The 25,711-nt window shown below is 53.9% G+C and overlaps 10 protein-coding genes across 10 annotated transcripts; 5 read left to right on the top strand and 5 right to left on the bottom strand.

Annotated features, from left to right (window-relative positions):
• Positions 1-158: 158 nt before the first annotated feature.
• LTS14_010838 (uncharacterized protein) lies at positions 159-2,295 on the bottom strand (the record flags this gene model as incomplete). Its single annotated transcript, XM_064843514.1, has 2 exons — positions 159-2,099; positions 2,158-2,295. The coding sequence occupies 2 exons, from the start codon at positions 2,293-2,295 to the stop codon at positions 159-161; spliced, it is 2,079 nt and encodes a 692-aa protein (XP_064688923.1).
• A 308-nt stretch (positions 2,296-2,603) lies between these two features.
• TIM11 (F1F0 ATP synthase subunit e, mitochondrial) lies at positions 2,604-3,170 on the top strand (the record flags this gene model as incomplete). The annotated part of the gene is made up of 3 exons (XM_064843513.1): positions 2,604-2,624; positions 2,754-2,931; positions 3,094-3,170. The coding sequence occupies 3 exons, from the start codon at positions 2,604-2,606 to the stop codon at positions 3,168-3,170; spliced, it is 276 nt and encodes a 91-aa protein (XP_064688922.1).
• A 1,112-nt stretch (positions 3,171-4,282) lies between these two features.
• On the bottom strand, positions 4,283-5,356 carry LTS14_010836 (uncharacterized protein; the record flags this gene model as incomplete). The annotated part of the gene is made up of 2 exons (XM_064843512.1): positions 4,283-4,393; positions 4,664-5,356. 2 exons carry the CDS (start codon positions 5,354-5,356, stop codon positions 4,283-4,285), a joined length of 804 nt encoding a protein of 267 aa, XP_064688921.1.
• A 656-nt stretch (positions 5,357-6,012) lies between these two features.
• YEA4 (golgi uridine diphosphate-N- acetylglucosamine transporter) lies at positions 6,013-6,977 on the top strand (the record flags this gene model as incomplete). The annotated part of the gene is made up of 2 exons (XM_064843511.1): positions 6,013-6,222; positions 6,291-6,977. The coding sequence occupies 2 exons, from the start codon at positions 6,013-6,015 to the stop codon at positions 6,975-6,977; spliced, it is 897 nt and encodes a 298-aa protein (XP_064688920.1).
• A 560-nt stretch (positions 6,978-7,537) lies between these two features.
• On the bottom strand, positions 7,538-9,079 carry LTS14_010834 (uncharacterized protein; the record flags this gene model as incomplete). The annotated part of the gene is made up of 3 exons (XM_064843510.1): positions 7,538-7,863; positions 7,915-8,799; positions 8,917-9,079. The coding sequence occupies 3 exons, from the start codon at positions 9,077-9,079 to the stop codon at positions 7,538-7,540; spliced, it is 1,374 nt and encodes a 457-aa protein (XP_064688919.1).
• A 2,525-nt stretch (positions 9,080-11,604) lies between these two features.
• Positions 11,605-13,848, bottom strand: LTS14_010833 (uncharacterized protein; the record flags this gene model as incomplete). Its single annotated transcript, XM_064843509.1, has 1 exon — positions 11,605-13,848. One exon carries the CDS (start codon positions 13,846-13,848, stop codon positions 11,605-11,607), a length of 2,244 nt encoding a protein of 747 aa, XP_064688918.1.
• Positions 13,849-15,714: 1,866 nt separating this feature from the next.
• On the top strand, positions 15,715-17,149 carry LTS14_010832 (uncharacterized protein; the record flags this gene model as incomplete). The annotated part of the gene is made up of 2 exons (XM_064843508.1): positions 15,715-15,904; positions 16,062-17,149. The coding sequence occupies 2 exons, from the start codon at positions 15,715-15,717 to the stop codon at positions 17,147-17,149; spliced, it is 1,278 nt and encodes a 425-aa protein (XP_064688917.1).
• A 1,314-nt stretch (positions 17,150-18,463) lies between these two features.
• Positions 18,464-21,529, top strand: LTS14_010831 (uncharacterized protein; the record flags this gene model as incomplete). Its single annotated transcript, XM_064843507.1, has 1 exon — positions 18,464-21,529. One exon carries the CDS (start codon positions 18,464-18,466, stop codon positions 21,527-21,529), a length of 3,066 nt encoding a protein of 1,021 aa, XP_064688916.1.
• A 599-nt stretch (positions 21,530-22,128) lies between these two features.
• ORT1 (mitochondrial ornithine carrier protein) lies at positions 22,129-23,071 on the bottom strand (the record flags this gene model as incomplete). Its single annotated transcript, XM_064843506.1, has 2 exons — positions 22,129-22,257; positions 22,286-23,071. The coding sequence occupies 2 exons, from the start codon at positions 23,069-23,071 to the stop codon at positions 22,129-22,131; spliced, it is 915 nt and encodes a 304-aa protein (XP_064688915.1).
• Positions 23,072-23,248: 177 nt separating this feature from the next.
• CGR1_2 (rRNA-processing protein cgr1) lies at positions 23,249-23,915 on the top strand (the record flags this gene model as incomplete). The annotated part of the gene is made up of 2 exons (XM_064843505.1): positions 23,249-23,285; positions 23,524-23,915. The coding sequence occupies 2 exons, from the start codon at positions 23,249-23,251 to the stop codon at positions 23,913-23,915; spliced, it is 429 nt and encodes a 142-aa protein (XP_064688914.1).
• Between the last annotated feature and the right edge of the window lie 1,796 nt (positions 23,916-25,711).

The raw sequence follows: 25,711 nt of genomic DNA, 5'->3' as shown, positions 1-25,711 counted from the left end.
CTTTCGAACTTGCTCATTCGTGAACACGTATTATGCAACCACGATATTTACCTTCATGGATCTGGATACATACTCTGCTCGGGCTGCATTCAGTCCGTATGAGCATGGCCCTACCGTCGAGGCTTCTTCCCTTTTTCAAACGATCCACTCACTCCCCCCTACCCTATCGTCCTCCCCTGCCGACCAACCCACCGCCTAACCCCCATCCACGCATCCCCCTTCATCTCCACCCCCCCAAGCTCCCCCCCAAGCTCAAAAACAGTCGTCACCCCATCCAGTCCCCCCACAGCCACATTCCTCCCCTGCCCCTTCTCCCAAGCCAACTGGCTCAGACTCTTCAGGCCGAAAACGTCTTTCTCATGATGAGAGGGCTTTGCACTCGCGACGGGAATCTCGGTCGAGGCGTTGATGTCGTAGAGGTCTAGGAGGCCGGCGCCGTCGACGAGGCCGAAGATTGAGGGGCGGGTGGGGGACCAGCGGATATCGTAGATTGTATCCTCGCGTTGGATGGAGAGGAGGGGCTTTACGACCTCTTGGTTTTGTTGGCCGGAGCCAGTGGTGGATGAGGTGGAGGAGGATATTGTGCTGGCAGTTGAGCTGGCGGGTTTGGCGCGCCAGAGTTTGACGCTCCAGTCCATTCCCGCGCTTAAGAAAAGGTCGCCTAGGTCGATTTTCCCTCTGGCTGGATGGAAGTCGATGGCTGTGACGGGCGCCATGTGGGATTGATAACTAGTTCGGGTGTCGACTCCTGCTTTGGCTCCCGCGCGGTCGTAGCGGTGGACGGGGAGGATGGAGCCTTGTTCTGTTCCCGTCAGGAAGTAGGTTGGATCCGAGGCCGGGAAGGAGATGCAGGTCGGGGCTACGTCGTCTGTTTTGTAGGCCGAGAGGTTAGGGGAGTGCAGCTCGAGATATTCTTGTGGGACTGTCAGCATGTCTGTGCTCCAGGCGCAGACGACGCCATCGGTGGAGACGGAGACGATGGAGCTGGCGTTTTGGGTGCCGACGACGGCGAGGGAGTAGATGGGGTGGGCGTGGCCTGTGCGGCCACCCGTGAGAGGGGTTTTTTGGACGGGCTCGCCGGTGCGGTGGTGGCGGGCCCGGGTGTCCCAAAGGCAGAGCTGGCCGCTGTAGGTGCCGCCTAATATCAGATTTGGGTGATACGGGTGGAAGAGGCAGGAGAGGAGGTCGGAGGTGGCGTGGAGACTGTACTCCGGTCGTCCTTTCAGATGCAAGTTCCAGACATTCAGCAGTCCTGGCGGTGTGTGTGGCGATGCTTGCGATTTCGTATAACTCGTGCATAGTAACTCCGGGAATTTGGGCGAGAAGTCGAGAGAGGAAATCATGCGTTTCGAGCCCATCTGATCGGAGAGGGAAAAGGATGCCACTTCTTTGATCCTCCTGCCTCGACGACCAACATACTCGTCTGCATCTTCTTCTGCGTCGCGGGTCTGCAGAGCGTAGTCGGCCAGGACATCGTATTCTTCGTCTAGAGCTCTTTCGATGACTTTACTGCTCCGTTCTACGAAATCGAGGAAGTCGTTGCTGCTTGTTACTGCATTGAGTTCTTCGGGTTGGAGGGAGCGGACCGGGAAGCGCTCTTTGTCGGGGATGGTCTTGTCGTCTAGTTCCAATGCTCGGAGCTCCTCTTCGATCTCGAGTCGGAGTCGTTGCCGTATGCTCTCCTCCTCTAGCTCCCGCTCACGATCGCTCAGCCCTTCTCGCCGTTTCCTGCTCGGGCTTTGTGCAGGTGCATCCGTGCCGGCATCGTCGCCCTCCCACGGCTCTGTCGTCTGCACACCTTTGCTGTAGGTGATGACCTCGGGCTTGCTCTCGACCGGAATCTCGTAGACGGTCTGGAAGTCGGCGAATGCAAGTGTCTGCGTGTCTGTAGCAGCATCCTGATACCGCCTCGTCGTCGGCTCATCGGCCGAGTCGTCCGTCTGCTCGACAGGCTTGCTACCTCGCTTGCCAGGGCTTCGTGCCGGTGTCCGTATACCAGTGGAGGAAGAAGGTCGTTCCGGGACCAGGGAGGAGATCAGGGAGTCAATGTCCTCACGTGACTGTGTCGTTCGACTTCGAAGAGGTGATGCTTGGGCTAGCTATGCTGTCAGTCAGTCTCGTATCATTATCATAATCACCCTTCCGAATATAGTCTACCTCTGAAGCATCTCCTCCTCCAATACTTTGTCGGTTGGTGTTCAAGTCCCTGGCCCGCAGCTCTCGTTGCCGCTTCAGCTCCACCAATTTCGCCTTCTTGGCCGCGATCTCATCTTTGCGACTCTGTAGCGATGACATGATGGCTGTTGTATTAATACGCAAAAGGAAGGTACGAGCAGCAATATAAACGCGTCTCCTTCACGTGTCGCATCAAAGCTTAATCCCTACAAACTCCTCTCGGCCGCCCCCTCCCGAACCCTAACTCTCGAGCTCTCCCGAGTCGGAGATTTGCGAGAGATGAAAGTGAGATGAAGCTCCCCCAACCACGTCCATATTGATTAATCAATTGCCATTGCGCTGCCTACTCAACTGTCTATCGCGCCTAGAACGACACACCGACCATTGCCTCGCCTTCCGCCACACCCTCGCCACCACCACAACCCACAATGGCCTCCACAGGAGTCAACGTACGCCTACCCAAACCCAGACCATCCAACCATCCCTCCCGATCTCCTCCGAGCAATCCCATCCCACCACCAACACGCCCAATGAGGCATTACATTCAACCATATATACTAACATGGATTAATGTATAGATGCTCCGCTGGGGCGCAATGGTCACCGGCGTCTTCTACGGCTTCTCCCACCAAACCGCCATCACATCGCGCGACAAGACCGCCCACGCACAGCACGAATGGGATAGCAAGGCGAAACTGATAGATCAGGCGAAAGCCGAGTATCAGCGGAAGACGCAGCCGCAGCCGAAGGGTGGAGGTGAGTCTAGTCATTCTCTTCGGAATTCTATGCTCAGATGGGAGGAGGTAGAGCGGATGGAATCGGGGTTAAGGAGGATTGAGAGAGGATGTTCGGTTCTGTGGCTTGAGGAAGAAAGTGGGTACAGAGATGACAGGCGGAGAGCTGACTGAGCGCGCGCAGTGATATCGAACCCGGAAGACCCGAAATTCGACCTCGAGCTGTATGTCAAGGATATGGAGGCCAAGAACAAGCGATAGACGTGCGCAGACGGTGTACAAGGGAGCGGAGGGGTGCGACGAGAGAGGCTACGATATGTTGAGGCTGTTCTGGAGTCGAAGGCTAACCCAGTGCGCCCTAGACTACTCGCGGCTGCTGGGTGGGGCGAGGTGCCGACTGATTATGTGTATATACCGCCGTGTAAAACTACTGACGCGTCCTTTGACCACAGACAGTCTAGTGTACATTGCCTCAAAGTGCAACTTTGAACTGGAGAAGGAACGACAGATCTTAGCATGGCAGATTCCCGCATTCCTCGCTCCACGTTCTGCATACCCGGCCGCTCAAAGTACAAGAACAGGCCTGGCTGACAGCATAGAGACAAAGACCGTCCTGCGCACAAAGACAGCTCACTTCAGCACCATCGCCCCTTCTGACTCCAGAGTGGCGAGATGATAAGGAAATATGGCCGGAAACGGCAGTACTGACCACACACCCATTTCCTAAGCGTACTGCTGATATCGCGTGAAGAAGGCATATGTGCATGCATGCGTGATGTGACTGACGAAGGACGAGACGAGACGACTGTACAGACGGCACAGACGGACATAGGGCAGAGCGATCATGGCAGCCTTTAGTAGCGATTTCGTCGGCCTCCCGATCATCATCAGCGATTACGACGCCATCGTCGCCAAAAGCCCGACTCAATCCACCTTCGCCTCCTCTGCCGCCACAGCAGGCGACAGCACTGACCAGTCCACATCAGCACTGCCCCTAACATCTTCCGCCACTAACACTAACCCCTCAACTACTACCTCGTCTTCTTCATCGGTATCAAGCATCACCCAAATGCAAAACTGGACCACGGGTTTCGCCGACTTCGCGGACGCGGTCTGGAATCGCATGGAGAGTGGTGTGAGGCGGAGATTGAGGGAGGCGTGTGTGGAGGTTTTGAGGAGGACGGGGGATCCGGGTGAGGAGGAGAGGGTGTTTGGTGGATTTGGTGAGAAGGAGGAGGAGTGGGATGAGGATGCTCGATTTCTTGATTGACTGAGGGCTCTTGCGCTGGAGAAGGGTTTCCTGGGTGGCGTGTGGGTGATGTATACTCATGCTCATGTCATAGCTTGTATATGTGCAGTATCTACATCGAGATCTAATGTCGGGACTCAGATCCCGCTGGACCCCACGTGACAGTTTCCGTGGCGTGAAAGGATTGTTGAACTCTCTTGCCGGCCGCCTCTTTGCCTGCGTCTGCTTGCCATACCTGCCCAAGAGGTTCCGTTCGTGGCAGCCGATTCAGCAGAGCATATTATGCGCTCCGTTCAGTCCGTGCATCCCATAGCTAGCATGGCCATGGAGGCTCCCACACCACACCCAGCGCCATTCACCCTTTCTCGCGAGAGGCTGCAGTGTAGTGGGCCTTTCAGCATTCGGGCTTCCCTCGCTCCCCCGTCCCTCTTCTCTAGTCCGCTGCGCGCTCTCAATGCCAGCGTTGTCCCCAATCAGCTGATCCATGCCCTTCATCTCATCTCACCTTCAACACATGTCCCCTCAAACTCGTCTCCATAAGAATCTTATCATACTGCGCATGCGCCCATTGAATCCACGGACTCATCGGTCCCATCTGCCCCTCTTCCGCCTCAGGCGCCGTCCCATTGTAAAACACACTCTTCAATCCAAACTCCACCACCCCTTCCTTCTCCTTCACTTCAGCCGTCATCTCGAACAACCCGTCGCTTTCCCGGACTTCCATTTTGCGAGGAGAGTCCCCGCAGCGGACTATTATGGATGTTGGGTTGCGGGACACGACTTCGAAATGGTCTGTTATTTGCGTTCCGATCGGGTATTGTGATTCTTTCAAGGCGGGGCGATCCCAGAGCATCGAGGCGGTTTCCGGGCCACGATACTTCTTCTCTAGGAAGCGGCGCTGGTATGCGAAGCCCAAGCCTCCCCAGATCCCTTGACAGAATGCCGTGACTAGTTTGCCGTCTTCCTTGCCTTCGAGTAATTCGGGGTTTATCTTGGTTATGGGGACTTGGCGGACGCAGAGGTCTTGGGTTACCGGAGCGTTATTCGGGTTATAGCGGGCGTAGAGGGTGTGGTTGAAGATATAGTCCGTTGGCGGGACTGGGACGATGCGGTTGTGCCGGGTTAGGGCGTAGTAGCCTGCTGTTCCACCTAAAGCAGACCAGCCGGTTATGGCGAGGGTTTTGGAGAGGACGGTCATGGTTGTTGTGAGAAGCGCCAGGTTGGCTGGGTAGGCTGTCTTGCGTTGATTGGACCAGAAGTGCTTGGGACTCTGTGGACGAGGATTCGACCGAGTTGTACTTATGTAGTCTTGTATGCGAGCAGAAGTAGAAGGAGAGCGGGTGTGTATAGTAATCTGGATATAAGCTGCCTATATATACCTCCGGGTACCTGTGGAGGGAGGAGCCATTGCCGGGGCCTCGAGACGAGGGCGTGCATATGTACAATTCGACAAACGTCTCGAAGACCCCTTCCTTACTATTACCTGTCAACATGAACACCAAGGGACGATAACAGCGCGTCTCTTAGCGTTCTACTTTCTGCTATCGATCGCCGAAATGGCAGCTCTAGCCATTGGCCCCGTAACGACCACAGCATTGATCTTCGGCGGCTGCTGTTCCAATGTGTTTGCTCTCGAAGCAATCATCAAGTACTTAGCCCGTATTACACCCACAATAGCGGACCGAGAACACTAACAGCTACGACAGAAGAGAACCCTCCAGCGGCCTCTTAATAACCTTCTCCCAATTCCTCCTAACAACCCTAGCAGCCTACCCAAGCCAGTTCTCGCCCGGAGAACCCTACACCGTCAGAAAACCTAAAGTTCCCTTACGAAGATGGGCCTTCATCGCTAGTATGTTCTTCGGCATCAATATGCTGAATAACTGGGCTTTCGCCTTCAGTATCAGTGTCCCCGTGCATATCATCCTCCGGAGTTTCGGCAGCGTGACGACGATGATGATGGGGTGGTTGAGGGGGAAGCGGTATAGTCTCCTACAGGTGCTTAGTGTGGCGCTCCTGACCGTCGGTGTATTGGTGAGCGCTTGGGCGGATTCGGAGGGGAAGGTATGGTTCATGATCTACTCACACAGCACTCGTATTCGCCACTGCATGGGAGGCTGATTTTGGTCTAGGGCAAATCTATGGCTGTAGAGACGGAATCGTCGACTTCGGACTTCAGCGTGGGTCTGGCGATCTTGCTGCTGGCGCAATTACTTTCTGCTTGGATGGGCGCCTATGTCGAAGATACATACGCCGAATACCAAGCCGACTGGACCGAGAATCTCTTCTGGACGCACTTCATGAGTCTGCCGCTTTTCCTGCCCCTTGGTGGACCGCTGAGGAGACAATATGCTAAACTTGCTGCGACACCACACCTTGATCTCAAAGGCCAGCTCGCATCGAAAGACAGCCTGATATCTAGCGTCCCATTCATATCCGCCGCAAACCAGGACATCGTACTAAGCACACTAGAAAGTCTACCCTCAGGCCTCCTCTACCTCCTCCTCAACACCCTCACCCAACTCGCCTGTATATCAGGCGTGAACCTCCTCTCGGCCAAATCGTCCGCAGTCACCGTGACCATCGTCCTCAATATCCGGAAACTCGTCTCCTTCATCTTCAGCACGATTTTCTTCGGCCATGCGTTGAGTGGGAAGATGGCGGTGGGGAGTGCGATGGTGTTTGGGAGTGGGGCGTTGTATGGGTGGGAGACTAGCTGGAGGTTGCCTAGGGAGAGGAGGGGGAGGAGGTTGGAGGGGGAGAAGCACGGGATGAATGCGAAGGTGGGGATGAATGGGGAGGCGAAGAAGGAGAGGTAGTGACATCACAGCAGGATACTAGGTCTTCAGGCACTTGCTCGTATCTCATCTGGAGCGATGAGCGGTTTGACACGATCGTGATTATACCGTATCAATCATACGCGCTACATAGAGAAGAAAGCGATAGAGGGCATCGTGATAAGCCTCTGCCCTAAACGATAAAACTACAATTTTCCCAACCCATTGATATCATATTTTTCACAGCCCAATAACGCCGGAGGAAAAGAATGAACAGGAAATGCCAAATGTGTACCACACTGCAGAAATATCGTCGTAGTCACTAAAGATAGCCTTTGTAGTCCTTAGTGTGCTCTCTTCGCGATAGTCGAATGGGTTCTCGTCCGCGTAGCGTCGTCCGTTCAGGGTGGTGCCCACCATTGCTCGGGCGAACGTCGTAGTCCACCGTCGTAGCGTAACTGACAGGTCGAGCGGTATGTCGACGTCTACCGCGACTGCATAGTCAGCAGTGGGAGGGCCTCCGCACTATGATGTGCCTCAAATTGATGCGATGGTTCTTTTCGAAAAGTGGGTGTATCTGATTGCAATGTCGGCTTGTACCTCTACCGCGAACCATAACCTCCATATTCCACACCTTGCATAGCAGCTGCAGGCTGTTGTGGCGGGTTGAGGGGCGGCAGTGAGATCCCAGATGCACCATTTGTCTGCGCTGGCGCTCCTTGGTTGAGCTGAGATGTGAAGTGGCCGTAGACGTGCGGTGCATTTGAATCCAGTCGCCTCAAGTGTTGGTGCATGACCTGGACCTCCGTCTTCAACATATCGTTCTCCTTCTGCGCCTCGCGGCCATAGTCACTTTCCCGCTGCAGTCGGGAGAGCTCCGCGTTCATGTTCCGTTCGTGCTGTTGTGTGCTGCGAATATATTCGATTGCTATAAATCGAGATCAGCTCAAGGTTGTAGTAGCATATGCGCATAGCTCACCTTTCGTAAGTATCTCCCATTTGCTCGCTTTCGTGCCTCCGCCAGCTGGTACCGCCTTGTTCAAATCCTCGAAAAGATCCTTCATCTCACTTCTCCGCTTCCTCTCTGCAAGCTTGTGGCTGACTCGTAACTCAGGTGTCCTGCTGTAGTTTCCGATGTTCTGCTGTGCCAACTTATCGTTCTGCAGGCTCGATATGGCTGGATGTTGCATACTATGGTGGTGCGTGGTCCGCTCATCGTCAAATCTTCGCTGGCCGACCGGCATTTGCGAGTCATTTGAGAAGATGCTGCTTCGTATTGAGTTGCCGGCGATGCTGTTAGTCCGCGAGTACGTATGTATACTGGATTCATCGCTATCCTCTGAGCCACGCTGCTCCTCTGGGATAGGATGATCAGGGAAAGCCCAGGCATAGCCTTGGGTTGGTCGCGAAGCCAAGGGATCCGGTGCGCCTGAGACTCTACCCATAGGCTGAATCACGGGAGCTATACGTGGTGCAGTGCGAACTGATCCCCGTGTGCTTAGCGGTGACATTGGTACCCCATTCGGTTTGCGTAAGCTAGCAGCCAACGATACCTGTGATCCATGTGCGCTCTCGTACGGCGAGGTAGGGTTGTTGTTGTGGTTGACAGACATGTTGCTGAAACCCGCATACATGCGGCTATCCACACTGCTGCGACGGGAGTCAAGGGTCGTAGCATAGTCGCGAGAGTCTCGATTAGGGTCATGGTGGAAGCCTTGATTGATGGAGGGGAGCTGTGAGCCGGTTGAATGCGCGGATATGGGCATGCGAGCAGACAAAGGTGTGCTTGGTATGGAGTGGCGTGGCGGTGAGTCTGGGTTCAGAAGGGTATGGACCTGGAGGCCTTGGCCATTCACAGAGCTGTCTGGAGGCAATAGTTAGTATGGTACTGCATCGTCAAGATCGCACTGCTGCTGCGCGACAAGTGACTTGTGTGGAACATCGAGCCCTTGACAAAGCTTTGAGGAAGTAGAGGACTTACGCTTACTCTGTGGTTGAGGCCACGTACCAGAGTCTCGTGTAGACTCTGCAAGTGAATTACGATCTGGAGAAAGTCGCGTGGCGGCTTTAGGTATACCATTGGTCAAGCTGCTGATGGGTGGTAGTCCTTGCGCAGGAGGGTGCGCGGTAGTAGAGGACGTCATGTCGCCGTATAGTTGTGACTAGTATGATTATGCGGTAAGTTCGAATGTCGCGTGGCGTAGTTTTAGACAGGCTCCAGAATCCTGTCGCTGCTTCAAGCCGGTCACGATTGTGAAGGCGACCTGCTTGTGGTTGAGGACAGTGGTGTCGCAAGCCGAGCTGTCGCAACAGTCAAGCTGAAGTGAGGTAATATCAGATTGGCCTATTGTTAGATAGACAGCAGGCCAGGCCGGAAGTGCTGATCGCCGTCGAGACGTTGAAACTCAATCCCACTGCCGTTTATGCTTGCGCTATGGTCCTAACAATGGCTGCGAAAGTTAGCAAGGGCGTGGTGGTTCAAAGTCTCAAGGATGGTACGGACGTGGTGCGATGATGCGGGGTCCGTTGCACGTACGGAGAATAGACGGTCTCTTGGAAAGGGCACGAGTGCGAAGGCGGTAGTCAAACAACTCGCCACCACTGTCGCTGTGTGGAAGAGGCAGTTGCGAAGAACTTGCGCCAAATGCTGGTCAGAGAGCGACGAATCGAGAATGGCTTGCAGGTGGTCCCTCGACCCCGACAATGGCTTGCTGTTTGTAGACAAATCTGACAGGACTAGATCGCGCCAAGTCAGCTAGTCGTCGTGGAACATGCAAAGTGTTAGGCATGGAGACTCACCTATACTGGCGCTGAGGGTTGATGGCGGTAGGGTTGCACGTGTCCGCGTACCGAATACTATAGGCGCAGGATCGAGATGGTAGCTGGAGACGACGGTGGCGGCGGCGCGCTCTGTGGACGCCGAGTCGTGTGTGGCAGCGCACAAGAACGTCGCTGGCCCACGGCGCGCAGAATATGAAGGTTGGTGATAAGAGGGCGAGAGGTCCAGTCAAAAGCCGTGTAAGATGTTGTGAGGTTGTCGGATCATATGAGAGGCTCGTGTCAGGCGCAGTTTCTCGCTCTCTTCTTTGTGCCTTGCATGAACACCGATCTGTGCAACGTGGAGCTGTCCGCTGGTGTCTCACTACCGACCGGCCACACGCAACCCAGCTCAAGAGTGCGACTTTCTGCGGTCCGTTGGGGCACCCAGACAATATGGAGATAGGCAATGATGTGTGGGAGCTCCGTGATTGACTGGGAGATCTCACCGACGGCGACGAGTTGCGTCAATGGTCAGCACCAGCGCCCGCCCTCAGTACGGTAAAAACGTAGGCTAGTAGCTTTTGCCGATCCACGTGCTTGTTGCGCCAAGGATATGCGCAAGAGTCTAGCGCGAATCCTAGTCAATCGATCTTTGGAGGAGTTGATAAGGTGCAGATCAGCAACATACACAGACAGTAGTAGACTGGTACGAGATGGATTGCCTGCCACCGATGAACAGCCTCAAGAAGCGAGGACCTTTCTCGGTGGCATCCAGCTTTTGCTGTGCGACCCAGACCTGTATTGCTGAAAGTCGGTTGCGGGTGACGATCTCGGATGCACCCGCCGGACCCAAGTATTACACCACCATTCACGACCACGCAAAAGCAGAATCAAGCTGACATTGTCTTTCCACGACCTGCCTCATGGTCAGCATGAGATGATCCACGCAAGCTGTCGCACGCTGACAAGCTCGAACGAGCCTCGTTGTTGCAGCGTGCTGGCTAATCGTGTGCCATGCTTTGATCGACATTGCGACACTACCACTGGCTTCAGGCTTTTGCTTTCCTGCGCCCGCGAGACCACATACATTATTTTAATCTGGAGGCATAATTTGAGTTGCAGGTACAGGCCCGCTTCCGACCGCAAGCACGGCTGCACGTACAGCGAGTCTCTGGGTACGAAGTGCACGGTGCATTGTGCATAGACATAAGCCCTTCTAGACTTTTCAAGCGTATTGTCCTGCTTCGCGCAAATGCGAACCTTCCTTTCTACGAGATCTCGTAAATCGGGCATCAACGAGACAGAAATGCTGCAAAACTTTGTCGGACGCTTTGCCTTGCAAGCAGAAGTCAAAGCATATCCCTGGCAACCTTCACAGAGCAATGGCGTGATAGCTTGACACGACTCACGAACGATGGACGATGGACCATCTCCAGCAGTGTGCTCCTCTGCGCGGCTCAGGCAAGCTGCAGCAACATCCGGCCCTGCATTGAACCGAACTTCCAACAACTCAAGGCGTGGCATTCGCGTGGGGTCAGGAATGTCTGCATGGCTTAGGTGCATCATACGCTGCAGATCTCACTCGCATTCGAATTAGCTGCTTATTGTAGCGCCTTAGAGGTTGTGACGACAGTATATACATATGCTGACCTTTTGCGCAACACATCTGCGTGGGTGGACGGGCGATCGTGATCGGCTTTGCATATGAAATTATGGAAAAATTGCCGACGAGGGCCACCAGGTTTGGAGGGGTGATTCGGACTGGGCAAAATGGAAAGAAACCTAATGTCTCGTGGCTGTATCTGAAACAATGTACACTCTGCGGGTATCTCCAAAACAGACCGAACGCCGCCGAAACCAGACCGGACGCCACGAGACAACAGGTGAGAGACTACAAAATGACTTTGATCTAGGATTCGCCATCTCCTCCACCATCGTCTTTGGTGTCACCTTTCCCAAGCATATTGGATGCCCATCCCTTGATTGCATCAATCTTGCCGTTGACCCATTCCCACCATCTGTTAATGGAACCGCTTTTCTCATCGTCGTCAAGACCATCATGAACAACTGGACGGGCTGGCTCAGATGTCTCTGTTGGTTTGACTGGTTGGGGAGCCTCTTTTTCTGGCTCCGAAATAGCAGTTTCTACAGGCGGGATGCCGGCAGTAGGTACCATAAAGTCAGGACGGTTCGCGAGGTTTGGCACAACGGGAGGCTCGCTCGACGGTCGGACACCACCATGACCATATGCCAAGTTGGCCACTTCTGGAGGAAGAGCGAGGCTAGGATCGTCTTGCAAGTCTTCCGGCGTTTCTATCAGCCGATCTGGATCGTGCACGCCACTTGTTTTGAGTGGCAGTCTCAACGTGCCGTTGTTTGGCACTGGCTCGATGCCTAAGCTATCGCACACGATGTTGTACACTTCCGTGTTTTGGAACGGCTCAACTTCGCTGCCTGGCAGATGTGGGAACGCCGGTCCCTTGGCGACGAAGATGGCGCGCATGAGAGGATGCTGGTTGTCATAGCCATGCAGACCGCGTGGATGGTACACTTCTTGCGCACCTCCTGCGATATCGAACTCCTCTTTGGTGACGATGGCCCATCCAGCTTTTGGTACAATCCACAGGGGTGCAATACGTGTGCTGCTGGCGAAGTGATACCGAGCTGGCATATCTTCGTCTCGCAAGTATACATCAAAGGTGTGCTCATATTTGGGCAGCTTCGACTTGGCTATCAGACCTTGGTAGATCTCCTGAAGCTTGCTCGGCGAATGGTCGTATGGCCGAAGACCATATAATGGCCAACCATCGGTGTGCTCGATCAGACTGGTATCGACCAGATCCTCGATTTGGATGAGCCGTTTGACCGAGGTCGTAGACATGCCGTGATCAGACACGATCACAATGTTGACAATGTTAGTCAGATTGCGCTTCTCCAGACCCTCGAACAGTGAGTTGAGCATGCCATCGACTTCCATTATGGTAGAACGGATGTATGTGCTGTTAGGTCCATACTTGTGGCCATCAACATCCACATTTGGCACATATGCTGCGATGAGCTGAGGTCGAGTGTTCCCATTCGGCAGTCTTTCAGACGCTGCAGGAAGGTCGAGCCAGCCCAGAATGCGACTCACTTTGTTATCGAGATGCTCGTTACCATTGTAGTGGTCCACATACGCCGCTCCAACTGCATCGGCACCGCCTTTGACCTCGCTGCCTGGCCACATATGCACTGCAGTCTTGCGTCCAGCATTCTCCGCAGTCACCCACAGCGGCTCTGCTTGCCACCACTCAGGCTGCATACTTCGCTCAGGATCCGTGTAGTAGAATTCTCTCTCAGTCTCGGGATCCCAAAAGGTGTTGCCTACGACTCCATGGCTTTCGGGATGTAGACCTGTTACCAAGGTAAAGTGGTTTGGAAATGTTAGGGATGGGAAGGAAGGTAGCATATATCTCGGGCTTACACCGATCTGTACGAAGGCAGTCAATGTAGGAGAGATGTGCCGCTGCAAGAAGTCTGCTCGAAAGCCGTCGAGGGATATCAATATCGTCGTCGGGTCGAATGTGTGTGTGCCATTGAACATGGCCTGTGGCTTGTAAGTTGTGCCAATGGGGAGCTCTTGTTCCTTCTCCTCGTCCTCGGCAGGTATTGTAGAATCTGCCGCATTCGTCTCTGGATGTCTTTGAGTATGAGACGCCCTCCAAGCTCCATATAGCAGTGCCAGGAAGGCCAGCACAATCACGACATGCACGACTGCGAAACCACATATTGTCCTCCGTTTGCTGCTTCGTTTGACCGACTTTGTCTGTTGTAGAGCGTCCTTCTCTTCATAGTCACTGCTACTCTCAACGCTACTCTCTCGCAGGCCACCCTCTTCTGTGTCGTATATTAGCTTTCTCTTCTCCGGTTCCTGGCCATCTCGTCTACGTTTGGATCGTCTGGATTTCTGCTCCTTTCGTAACTTCCAGCCACTTTGAGATGGTTGCGCATTGCTGCCTCCAACCAGCAGCCGCTCTGCGTCCTCTTCCGCCGTCAAAGTCTCTGCGTCGTGCCTCCTGACTTCTTCTGAGGTCCTAGGAAGATCATCCTTCTCGCTGTCGTCACTAGAATGATTGTGCTCGGCATCGTCGTTGCGAAAGCCGGCGTGTGACATGATCTTGGAAGCGAGAGAGTAACAAGGCTACCGAAGAGACGGCATTATGTAGGGTATACAGTGTATTGCTTGGTCACGGTATGTACGTACTTTCTCCATTCCTGCGCCTCATGTTCCAGCCCTACGAGCTCGAACCCTGACTCAGCGTTACTGTCTGACCTTTGGCGAAAGACTCCTCTTTATTTCCTTCTCGATCGTGCACATAACCTTACACGAAGTGATGGGCGACAAGTCTGCTCATGGTACTCGCGCCCGTGTGAGATATCCACGACTTGTGTAAGTCAGCTCTGCACCCTCAGCATTGGACGTCACGCCGTGAGACCACTCCACGTCGACGACGATGGAGTGGAAACGACGCTGTTCGACCCATCTTCTTGGACCGGTATGGGCTCCACAATCACTGGATCCATGCCTTGGCTGATCATCTATTCCCACACCACTATCACCCATTCATGAGAAGTCTTCGACCACCCCGGTTGGTATGATCGACGGAAAGAAGGGCCTTTTTGTCCGGCGTTGTTCCATCACCATCATTAACTCGTTCCTATCGAGATCCGTATTGATGAAACGTGGAGGATCACGACGTGCAGTTCAAGTGCGTTGTTTGACCTTGACACCGAGACAGACAACGAGCTTCGCTCACGTTCCTTGGCTGGACTCTTGCTTAATAGTATCACACAGACAGTCGTGGAGTGGACTGGCCCGGTAGAATGGACGGTCACAACGGTCATCCCATCGGTATGAGTACACTACCTGCCCTAGACACTAGGACTTTCGCGCCTCCCTCGACGATCATGGCTGCTGAAAAGCAGATCGCTCATGGTTGTACACAATGACGCATGACATGTTCGTGAAAACAGCGTTCGCGATCCCTAACGAACGAATGCCTTTCCGATCAAGCTCGGACTGGAATCCGTGTGGCCCTCGATTCACTCTGCATGATAGAGAAGTATGGCTCCAGTCCATGATTGCGCCGAGGCATAAGATCTGGATGGTAGCCGATGGTGACACGACAGATATGGTCAAGCGAGCTGTTCTCGGCGAGGACAGTCCGGACGAAGCAGTACAGGCTGATCAGCGGAGCATATGTCCTCGGTATCATATACGGCGAAGCCGATGCTGAGATGCAGAGTCTCAATCATACTTGGGAAGAGGTCTGTGATGTGAACACGACTTCGAGTCTCCATCACATCGCTTGTCAGATCAGGGCCTGGAGTACACACTGCAAGATCACAATGCTCAGTGTCGACCAGACAACCGGAAGGGCGACCACGAAATGTGGCGTATCTACCATCCGTCATGACTGTTCGAGACTGCCACAAACTATTTTGCATCAAGCGGCTCGAACATCTCTGGGCTATCTAAATCCGTCATGCCAAACGGGCGACACAAAGCCAAGAAGATCGTGTAACATGCCTCTCCATCTCCACTGTCAGTATTCGGGTGGACTTGCATGTCTTCTTGGCATACCCATGTGTCATGGTCATGGGGTAGTGGCGTTTCGACTCCAAACAAAGCCCCTCAAACAACCACATCGAACTTTAAATCCGCGTTCACGGTATTCGGCTGTGTGAGGATCGTTTCGACCACGAACATGGTCGAAGATGCATTCGAGCCGAGGTGAAGCATATTCTGCGCAAACTACTTTCAGTTCACGATGCGACGACTTGGCAATAACGGGCATGCAAGACGAGAAGGTATATCTAACCCCATCATCTTCCACACAATTCTGTTCATCCATCATCCTGTTCACCACTCCTGTCATCCCATCCACCAGAACACGTTCGTTGACCGAACTCCTCTTCTGCATTCGTTTCATCTTCATACATTTCGTTCATCGAACATCGTCTTTCCAGGACCATCAACATGCACTTTCTCACCCACCTCACCATCCTTGGCCTCGGCGTGACGGCCCTCGCTGCACCGCTTAACCAGGAAAAGCGTACTTCACCAGGCTCTGAAGCAGGCTCGAGCGGATCTTCAGGCTCCGGGAGCGGCAGCTGGGGCAGTAGCGGTAGCGGTGCTGCGGCTGGTGGAGAATCTGGATCAGGATCAGGTATGTCACCGCTATTGCGACTCTAAGAGAGCGAGCCAGTTTGCGCAAATGCTCGTCGATACGTCGACGACCGATATGGATGCGCAAACTAGTCGTGATCGCAAAGGCTTGAAGCAAATCATGTTTGGTCTGGTTGCACGCACTAACAACTGTGCAGGTCAAGCAGGTGCTACAGGCGCAGGTGCAGGTGGCATTATCCCAATTCCGACTGGCTCAGTCGGTGGCGCATTAGGAGCTCTCCCGACCGGCATTCCGAGTGGAGGTCTGGGAGGCCTAGGCGGTGCAGCGGGAGGCAGCTTGTCAGGTGCAGGCGGTCTTGGTGGACTCGGAGGCGGCGCTGGCAATGATTCTTCGTCTGGCGCTGGACTCGGCGGCCTAGGTGGAGGTCTTGGTGGCCTTGGTGGCGGCGAATCTGGTGGTAGTTCCAGCGGTGGATCGGGGGGTCTATCGGGTGGAGGTCTAGGCGGGCTCGGCGGTGGCTCGTCTGGTGCCGGACTTGGCGGCCTGTCAGGGGGCGGTTTAGGCGGCCTTGGAGGTTCAGGCGGAGATTCTAGCGGCTCGTCAGGCGCTGGTCTGGGCGGACTGTCCGGAGATGGCCTGGGAGGGCTTGGTGGCGGACTCTCAGGCGGCGATGCAGGCGCGGGGCTTGGAGGTCTCACTGGTAGCGGCTCAGGCGCTGGTCTGGGTGGGTTATCGGGTTCTGGACTAGGAGGCCTTGGTGGTAGTTCAAGCGGTGGCGATTCAGGATCTGGTCTCGGCGGGCTGTCAGGTGGTGAACTGGGAGGCCTCGGTGGTAGCTCAAGCGGAGGCGACTCGGGATTTGGTCTCGGAGGTTCGTCAGGAGGTGGACTGAGCGGACTAGGAGGTCTCGGCGGCAGCTCGAGCGGTGGCGATGCCGGAGCTGGACTCGGAGGCTTGTCAGGTAGTGGTCTGAGCGGCCTAGGAGGACTCGGAGGTGGGTCTTCAGGCAGTGGTTTGAGCGGCTTAGGAGGACTCGGGGGAGATCAATCCGGCGGCGCTGCAGCAGGTGGCTCGGCGGCTGGCAGTGGTAGTGCCGCGGGCTCCGGCTCCGGCTCCGATGCTGGTTCTGCTGGGTCTGGATCCAGCAGCACACCTTGCCCATCCTCTACAGCCACCGCAGTACCTGCAGCAGCCTCAGCAGTCTCTCCGGCAGCTACTTCATCTGTCGGCGGATCTGCAGGCGGATCTGGTACATGGCGCCGCGAAGCTTCTGCGAGCGAGTGACTCTCTCAGGATCACGGACAGCAAGGCTCCCATCGCGAGCCTACGCAGTCCTGGACGATCTCGGCACCTTTCACGCCTGCGGCAAGTGCTTACGGTATTGCGACTTGGGCTGCTCAGGGGACCTCTGTGCAGAGTTTTGGGGTGGTTGAGACGCGACCTGCTTTTACGGTTGTGAGTGGACGGGTCTCTGGGGTACCACCTTCGCCGACGGGGACGCAAGGTTGGTGATGGGATTCTAGTGCATAGATGACAATCTTGGATGATATGTATGACTATCTCGGTAGCATTTTTCTTAAGTAAATCAAGCGGTAAGTGGCTAGTATATCTTCCATCAACATGTTCATATTGTCGTTTGACTTGGGAGACCGTGACCGCAGTTGCTCCCGGCATTATTACAAGGGGAGTATCTCCAATCGCAAGCAGGTTCATCATCGTTGTGTTAGGGTAGTCGTTGTACACGTCTTCCATTCACGATTTCTTGACTTCTTCCTTATTGACGTCTTGTTTCGTCTCGGCTGGCTTTGATTCTTCTTTAGGCTGTTCCTTGATCTCGATGATCTGGTAGATAGCTCAGCTCAGCTCGGCTTGACGACAATAACTATTGTCTCATGGAATATCTCACATTATTGCAGGTGGCGCAGTGGGCCATGTTGGAATCTTTGGCCTTGTCGGCTTCACTGCCGCAGCTATCGCACTTGACCATTCTGGTGGTTGCTTGTTATTGATCTTTCTACTTGGTCTGACGGAGATGATCCTTTCTTTTAGTAGGCTTTCCGATGATGATGCTAGAACAACAATCAATTTAATCTTCGACCAGTTCTTGGCAGGGCTGATGACGACGTTTGATTCCACAAGACAAGCTTTGCTGATCATCGCGAGGATCTGCTGACATGCCGCTCACTCGCTCTCTTCTTGCCCCTCCATCGTCGGATATGGAGGTTGTTATTGACGAAGGCAGGTATTGGTAGGAGCACGATGGAGGAGGGACAGCATTTGATCCAATAGTAACTAGGTGTCTTCCTAGACTCATGTCGTTACTTGTTAAAGGTTTCTCCAGCCTCGTTGAGCAACGTCATTCATCACATGCAGGTCGGCGCGCTGTGGAGTAGAAGTACCTTACGCGTATTCTTCCCTCCTTCCAAGCATCCAAGTCCTTAGCCGTGCTGAACACCTACGAATATCACTCTGCCTCCTACCATCCTACTCTCGCTGAAGTCCGACCATGATATAAACCTACCTAAGCAGACACCTGTTAATACGAGAAGGCACCGCCGCAAAGTCATTCATTCCTTCCCAGGCATCGACATACCAGCAATGGCCACTTCAACATCTCCCTCCAATGCCAATGCGAATGGCAGGTCGCGCGGCAACTCCAAGACGAATGGGTACATGGTCCAACTCACACCACGTAGTAGCATGAAAAGAGCAGATACCATCGAGAGTCAACTTTTCGTCGATGCGCCAGAGTCGCCCCAGGACCAGCGAGCGCAAGAGATAAAGCAACACCGCCAATCCCTTCACCGCTCAGCGCCCTCAACCATGTCCTCGATAGCATCCGTGCCGCCTCCAGGCTCGGTCCTGACAGGCAAGCAAGAGCACTATCTCAAGCGCGAACTCATCGCGCAGCAGACGGCGTGGGAGGTTCACGAACTCTCCTCTCCTACCGCACTTCAGCGATTCGGAGCTCCATTCCGCTCTGATGCCGGTGAGGTCGCGCCTGAAGACTCGGAGCTGCCTTTACTACGATACATCTTCGTCCACCACATGCGGAACTTTCCTTTCCTCGATCAGGCAAATGAGGAGGAGTTCTGGCAGAAGAAACTACAGGTCTTTCTCGAGTCCTTCGCCAACAAGCATATCTCGTCCTCAGAGGATCGACTAGAAGAGACGAAGCGGGCGAAGCTGGCGATGAAGGCCACAAAACTGGTCGAGTTGATGATGGTCAGTGGCATACCCACCGCCTCGGGCTACGAAGAGCGCATCCGGTTTAGTGAGCTGGAGGTCGTGGATCGTGGTGCGAACGAGCAGGGTCTGGTGGTGAACAGACCGGAAGGGCATGAGATTAATGGATGGGATGTCAATGTGGCTGGTGTGAGGATTGTACAGGTCAAAAGACATGTCAGACATCATGCGCATGCTGAGTTCTTGCTGAGGGTGAAGAGAAGAGAGGAGCGGGAGACATATGTTGCACGGCGTTTCGGGGACTTTGCCAAGATGCACAAGAAGTTGAGGCAAGAATTACCTGGAAAGGTATTACCACCGCTACCAAGGAAGAACAGGACACATTCGCTGTACAGTGGGAAGGATGACGATGACGACGATGAAAGCATCGAGTCCATGTCCATTCACGATGTCAGTCCATCAGCCGGCGAGGCACCAGCTAGTGAGGCAAGTAGCGGAGGCGGATTCAGAGGGTACTTGGCTTCCTGGACAGGCAGCTCAGCAAGCAGACATTCTCGAAGTCAATCGCGAACCTCTCTAGTATCCTCTTCATCACCTCGACCGTCTATAGACTCTCCGGCGAAAGGTGCATCTCCCGTACGACGGCCATCAGCTCAAGAACCAGCGCACGTCCTTCCTCGCGAGGAACAAAGAGTCTCACTCCGAGCATTCTTGCGTGGCTTCTTACAGAACGAAGCCATTGCGAATTCAGCAGCGATGAATGAATTCCTCACGGCCAACCCCACCACACTCACCGCGGAAGAAGTAGGCGATGTCGATCGCCGAAAGACAATGGACGACAAGCGTATGCAAGAACAACGGCAATTTTTCGAGATCGCTCGCGAGCGTGCTAGAGAACTGGACGTGCATATGGAGAAGTTCCGACGGAAAGTCATCGAGCGTAATGGTCTTCGGGACTTGTTCGGCGAGATCAAGAAGAAGGACAAGATTGCTGATCTGGACCCGGAGTACAAGAAGTTCGCGGAGTGGTTGAGGATAGAGGTGGCGGCGACGCTGTATCATCTGTTCTTGGCGGAAGACAACTCACCAGAGCTTTTTGCGCAGGCGAAGCGGATACATAGTTTGGTGCCGTACGGAGCTTTGAAGCAGGTCATACGGTTCACGAATCCTGCTGCGGTGATGGTGGCGGTATTGGATATATTTATGGCACAACCGCTGGGGACGAAGAGCTTGTTGCAACGCATCTTTGGCTACGCAGTGGGAGACGGCATCAGGACTCTACAGAAATCTATCGATTCGCTACTGCCTCGAATTGAAGAGGAAGTCTTTTGTCGCAAGATCGAGAACTACACCAATGCAGATCAGAATCTCAAGAGCCGTATCCGAGCAGAAGCGATACAAGAGAAGATGGATCTCCTGATCAAAATCCTACAGTCGCCAGACATTCAGCCTGAGCTTTCTGATGAACAGACGGCACGGATATTCAACGCATATGTAGCCTGGGATAATGCCGTGGAGAACATCGATGCCGAAATGCGGCAGGGTGCTGAGCTCTATGCCCAGCTCAAGCAGCTTTTGAAATTGCATACCCGACAACGAGACAAGCAGATGATGCTTGCGCTTGTCGAGGAACCCGTCACCCTCAAGCTCTTCCGCGACCTCTTCACCATCTTCTACGAGCCTCTCGTCCGAGTCTACAAATCCGCCAACGTCTACAACAGCGTGACCGACTTCGCTCGCTTCGCCGACGACGCCATAGCGACAATCGAGAAAGCACAACGCCAGGACGTCTCCGCCGACCCGAACCAGACCGTCCAATCCTTCATCGACCTCTGCGAACGCCACGAGGGGAATTTGTATAAATTCATCCACGAGGTCCACACCCACGACAACGGCCTCTTCGACAAACTCATGACGTGGATCGAAGGCATCCTCGAATTCCTCCGTCACGGACCGCATAAACGAGTTGATGAAGATGCCGCCGCCGTGGTACCTCAGCAGGCTGGGAAACTGGATATGAATGCCCTTTTCATCGGGGCGGTGGATATGGGCATCATCGACCCGAATCTTGCTGTCCGTGAGATTAATTCCCTGATCAAATGGCAGATGGCAAGGAAACGCTGGCATCAGGACAAGACGAGGCAGAAGATGGCTTCGGGTGGTGGCGCCGCGGCGGATCCTGCTCCGGGTTCCCTCGCCTCGACGTTCAAGCCCGGGGATTTCGGGCTCAATGCGATGGATTTGCAGGATCTGGATATGGGGGATGAGTTTGATGATGATGTGGGGGAGATGTCTTCGGATGAGGAGGATGAGATGGAGAATCTTGCCGATCCGATCGAGGCGGAGCGGAAGCGGAGGAAGCGGAATGCGGATGCATTGAAGCGGACGGCGGGGGAGCCGGTCAAGCCCGTTGTGGTCGAGTGTCGGAAGATGAGGGAGGGGTTTTTGAGTATGCTCAGGCAGGTTTTGGCGGAGTAGATTGGTGGTGGGTTGGGTGGCGAGTCTTGCGGCACGGCGTTTGGTTTGAAAGCCTGGTGCTAGCGATAATTCCTACGATACGGGACTGGGTACCGTGGCGATGGGATGTGACATATGAAATGGAAGCATGAAGCTTATGATAGATGATGGGTAGTATTTGGCCTTTCCTGCGCCTTGCTTCTGCAGATCTCTTGGTCTGCTAAAGTGGGTAAAAGTGTTGCAACGCTTTTCCCGATGCGGAATCTATTTCATCGCAAATCGTTCATCCCGTCTGGATCCCTACTTTTTTAGCAGCCTTTTGGGAGTGCATGGGTATGCTATCGCACCGCTGTACCATGTTTAATCCTTTTCGTGGACGCCATCGCTATGCTCACGCCATCGCTATGCCCAAATGCCCATTCCTCCCTGATCCTGCTAGATCGTGATAGCTGCTCCATCGCACCGAATACAAGACAAGCAATGTCGTATAGTCGTCTAGATCGTTATTCTCGCGCGTACCGATTAAATTGATCATGCTTGAGATTCTTTCGGCCACGCCTGCTTCAATTTCTCCACGATCGTGAAGATCAGCGCCGAACTAGGCGCGCTCCGCAGACAGGTCAGCCCGCATCCTCTATACAGTCCTCGCAACCCATGTGCACGCCAAATATCCCTTCCCACGGTCCAGAAACGTTGTGATGAACGACCGTTGGAGGAGTCGACCTGTATCTTGCTTTTGATGGTGTCGGCTGGGTAGAGGAAAAAGTTATAGCTTACGCCTGCTAGGGCACCAGAGACGAGCTGTTGCCATAGGAGAGGCTGAATATCGGCGATTGAAGTACGGCCCTGTTGGACAGCATTCTGGTGACGAAAGTAGAGGAGTAGTGCTTCGTTGCCACCGAACCAGGCTGCCGTGCCGCCGGTCTCGCGAAAGAAGGTGCCGAGGTGTCCGCGCCAGAAGCCGAGGAGACCAGTAGTGCGGTAGATGGTCGAGATCATCCTAAGTGGGCTTTGTTCTGCGGGTGGCATCGTGGCTTTGGCAATGTCTGGCGGGGCTTGCATGCGGCATTTCACCAGTTCGATTGGCGTCAAGATGATTGACGTCACGGCTCCGGAGACCATGCCCGCTGTCACCTTTGCACCCAACGGCAGATCATCCGCAGAAGCGTCGCTCTGAGCAGCCACGACTCCAGAGCCACGAATGAAATCCTTGGCGACCTCGTAACTCCAGAAAAGACTGGCATTTTCTGCCGCCGCTCCAGCCAAGGGTGCACTGATTCCCCTATAGAAGCCTCGCAATCCTTCTTTCGCGAAAGTTTGTCTTATACAGTCTAGTGGGCCTTCGTATTGGAGTGGCAGGTGATCTGGCATAGACTGAAGTCGGACTTTGATGGTGTCGAAGGGGTACTCCACGACCTTGCTCACGATGCCGCCGATGATGCCGGAGGTGATGTCTCGGAGGGCATTGCTTGCTTCCTGGGTCTTGGCTGCTATGGGCGTGCTGGTGGTGGTCGGATTGATCGGTGTGCCGAAAGGTCGGCCGGGCTTGGCCGTAGTTGCCATTGTATTTGTGTATCGGCGATGAAGCGTGACCGTGACCGTGACCGAGGTTCGATGCTATCAAGTCCCTCACGAAGAATGTCTGGACGTTCCCGCCTCACAACTGCCTCGAGTGAATGGTCTAATGTCACCGCACGTGCTCTTTCACATGCCAGTCCAGTCAGGCGATGTGTTGTCACGATGCGGTGCGACTTCGTGATGTTATCGTGGAAGCATGGTATGTGAGTCCAGTGGATGGGACTCGATGAGCTTGGAAGTGAGGGTCTGTACGACAGCGACTAGCTTGGCATTTCGTTGGGCAGAGTTAGTGATTGTGGTCAGAAAATTGTAAGGTGAGGGACTTCTTGGCTGCATGTGTTTTTAAGGTACGGAAAGCTAGCGCCGCCAGAGAGAGATCCAAGTGGAGAAACTGGATGCGAATTTCACTGCAGGAGAAGAATAAAAATCTTGTTTAGCGAAAGCAGAACATAAATCTGTCAGAATGGCCACTGCACTAGCATCCGCGCCCGCAGCGGCACCCATCGCAAAAGCCACACAAGTCACAGGCGTGCGCAAGAACGGCAAAGACTGGCACGCCCCACGCAAAGCCTTCCGACCTACGGCAGGTCAAACGAGCTATGCCAAGCGAGCGGAGAAAGAGGCTCAGACGGCAGAGGTCAAGAAGTTGGAGCGGGAGATGAAGGCTGAGAAGGAAGAGGAGAGGCAGAGAAGGATACAGGCGATCAAGGATAAGAGGGCGGCGAAGGAGGAGAAGGCGAGGTATGAGGTTATGGCGCAGAAGATGCATGCCAAGAGGGTGGAGAGGTTGCGGAGGCGGGAGAAGAGGAATAAGATGCTGAAGTCTTGAGGTGGTGGTGTTTGTGAAGGGTTCCGCCCACTGAGAGTGATGAATTATGGTTTATGATGGCTGGTTTTTGGGTTGCACGAAGATGGACGATTGCATGGATGGGCAGCTCAACAATGCGACGTGAAACATGTTCTTCGCGTTCCAACTGTACAGTATAGCATGGTCGCTCTTGGTTCCAGTCCCTGTGAAGTGGTGTGGAAGGAGTGGCGAGTGGCGAAGGCTGGTCAACGTGGTCGCGAACGGAAAGCAATCATCCATGCGGTTGCAGCTGAAGAAGTAATAGAGGTGTGCTCGCTTCTTGCTCAATGTCAATGGGTGGCGCGCTAGACGATGAAGAATTACAATGTTGGCGGAGACGGAAGGGAAATCTTGGCCAGCGAGTGGGCTGCGCGGGTCTGCTACTACGCTTCACGATCTTGCTATACACAACATCAATATCAGCAACAGTACACACGTCATCTCTGCGAATGGCGAGGGCAATCACCGACAGACCATACCACAATAATCCGAGCAACGTCATCTACTTGTGCGAACGACTTCGTGAAACGTCGGACCACTCTTCGACCTCCGCCTCCCACATCTTCACCCGCTTTCGGCAGAACCCCGGCAACTCTCCTTTTAATAGGTCATATATCATCACCAAACCCAACTTCCACCACCTACGGGTGCAGGAGGCCATGCAACTCCTTCAGAAGCTCAAACTTCCGAATACAATTACCCACTGCATCAAATAAGTAAACCTCGCATCGCCACCCCGCTGAGTGTCCAGATGAAAGGCGTCTCAGTGCCCACTCATCGTGTCCATCATGGTCTGAACAAGGGTGGCATGCTCAGTACTATGTGTATTGGCCATGGGATCCGAACGGTAGTCAGAAGTGAAGCCGGTGAATAAACAAAGCCGGGCGAAAAGTGCTGTTCTTATCCTGTGGGGGTTTCTTGACTCATCGGATTGACAAAGCTGGGCTTGGCTGTTGATGAGATTCTCTTTTGCTCCTTAATTTTTGCTTGAGTGGGATCAAGCTGCGGTGACTGCAAGTGGATGGTTGAGGAGTTGGAGGGGATTCGGACCAAGGGGTATAGAAGATCTGGTGTTCTATCTGCTTGGACTCGGGCGCAACCGCCGGAAGAGTTCGACCAAAGCAGGATCCGCGCCGACTGGGATATCAGACCTGTGGGACACAGGTTATGCTCCAAATGAAAAACCACGATCTTACTCGTTGAGGACATCGATTACACAACAACTTTTGAAATGTGACTCGACTAGCAGATATTTTGCACTCGGCCTTGTAGGCAAGACTAGCAGGCACGAAGAGTAATCCAGGGATAACACGTAGGATTGCCATCCTCTACTCTTACATCGTCTTCACATCTCCGCAAGACGAGACGAGATCCTGTCTTCTTGCTACTCACACTTCCACCTTTATGTCTAACCACAATGCAAGCGCGTTTCATCGCCTCTGCATCTATTCCTCCTTCGCCAATGTAAGCTGACACAATAATCGCTACGTCTCATCACATCTGCTCCGCCTCTCCAGCACCTCACTCTGGCTATCACTTTGCTCGGCGGACAGTCCGCACAAAGCCAGCAACATCACCGCACAAAGCAAGACGGCTAAGTTCCCGCCTCGCCCCTCACTGCTCAATATCATGTACTATGAGCCGGCAACAGGATGATACCAGAACGATGCGAAAGTGGCGTAAGCTCAAGATATGCTACTTGTCACGTGACGCAAGTCTGCATTACATATATAGTTGTGGTCGTAAGATTATGACAGAAGAGACAGCTGGAGGTATGT

The sequence above is a fragment of the Recurvomyces mirabilis genome, assembly GCF_035927965.1.
Source record: "Recurvomyces mirabilis strain CCFEE 5264 chromosome Unknown scaffold_52, whole genome shotgun sequence".
Classification (NCBI taxonomy): domain Eukaryota; kingdom Fungi; phylum Ascomycota; class Dothideomycetes; order Mycosphaerellales; family Teratosphaeriaceae; genus Recurvomyces; species Recurvomyces mirabilis.
This window is presented reverse-complemented; position numbering and strand designations above follow the sequence as displayed.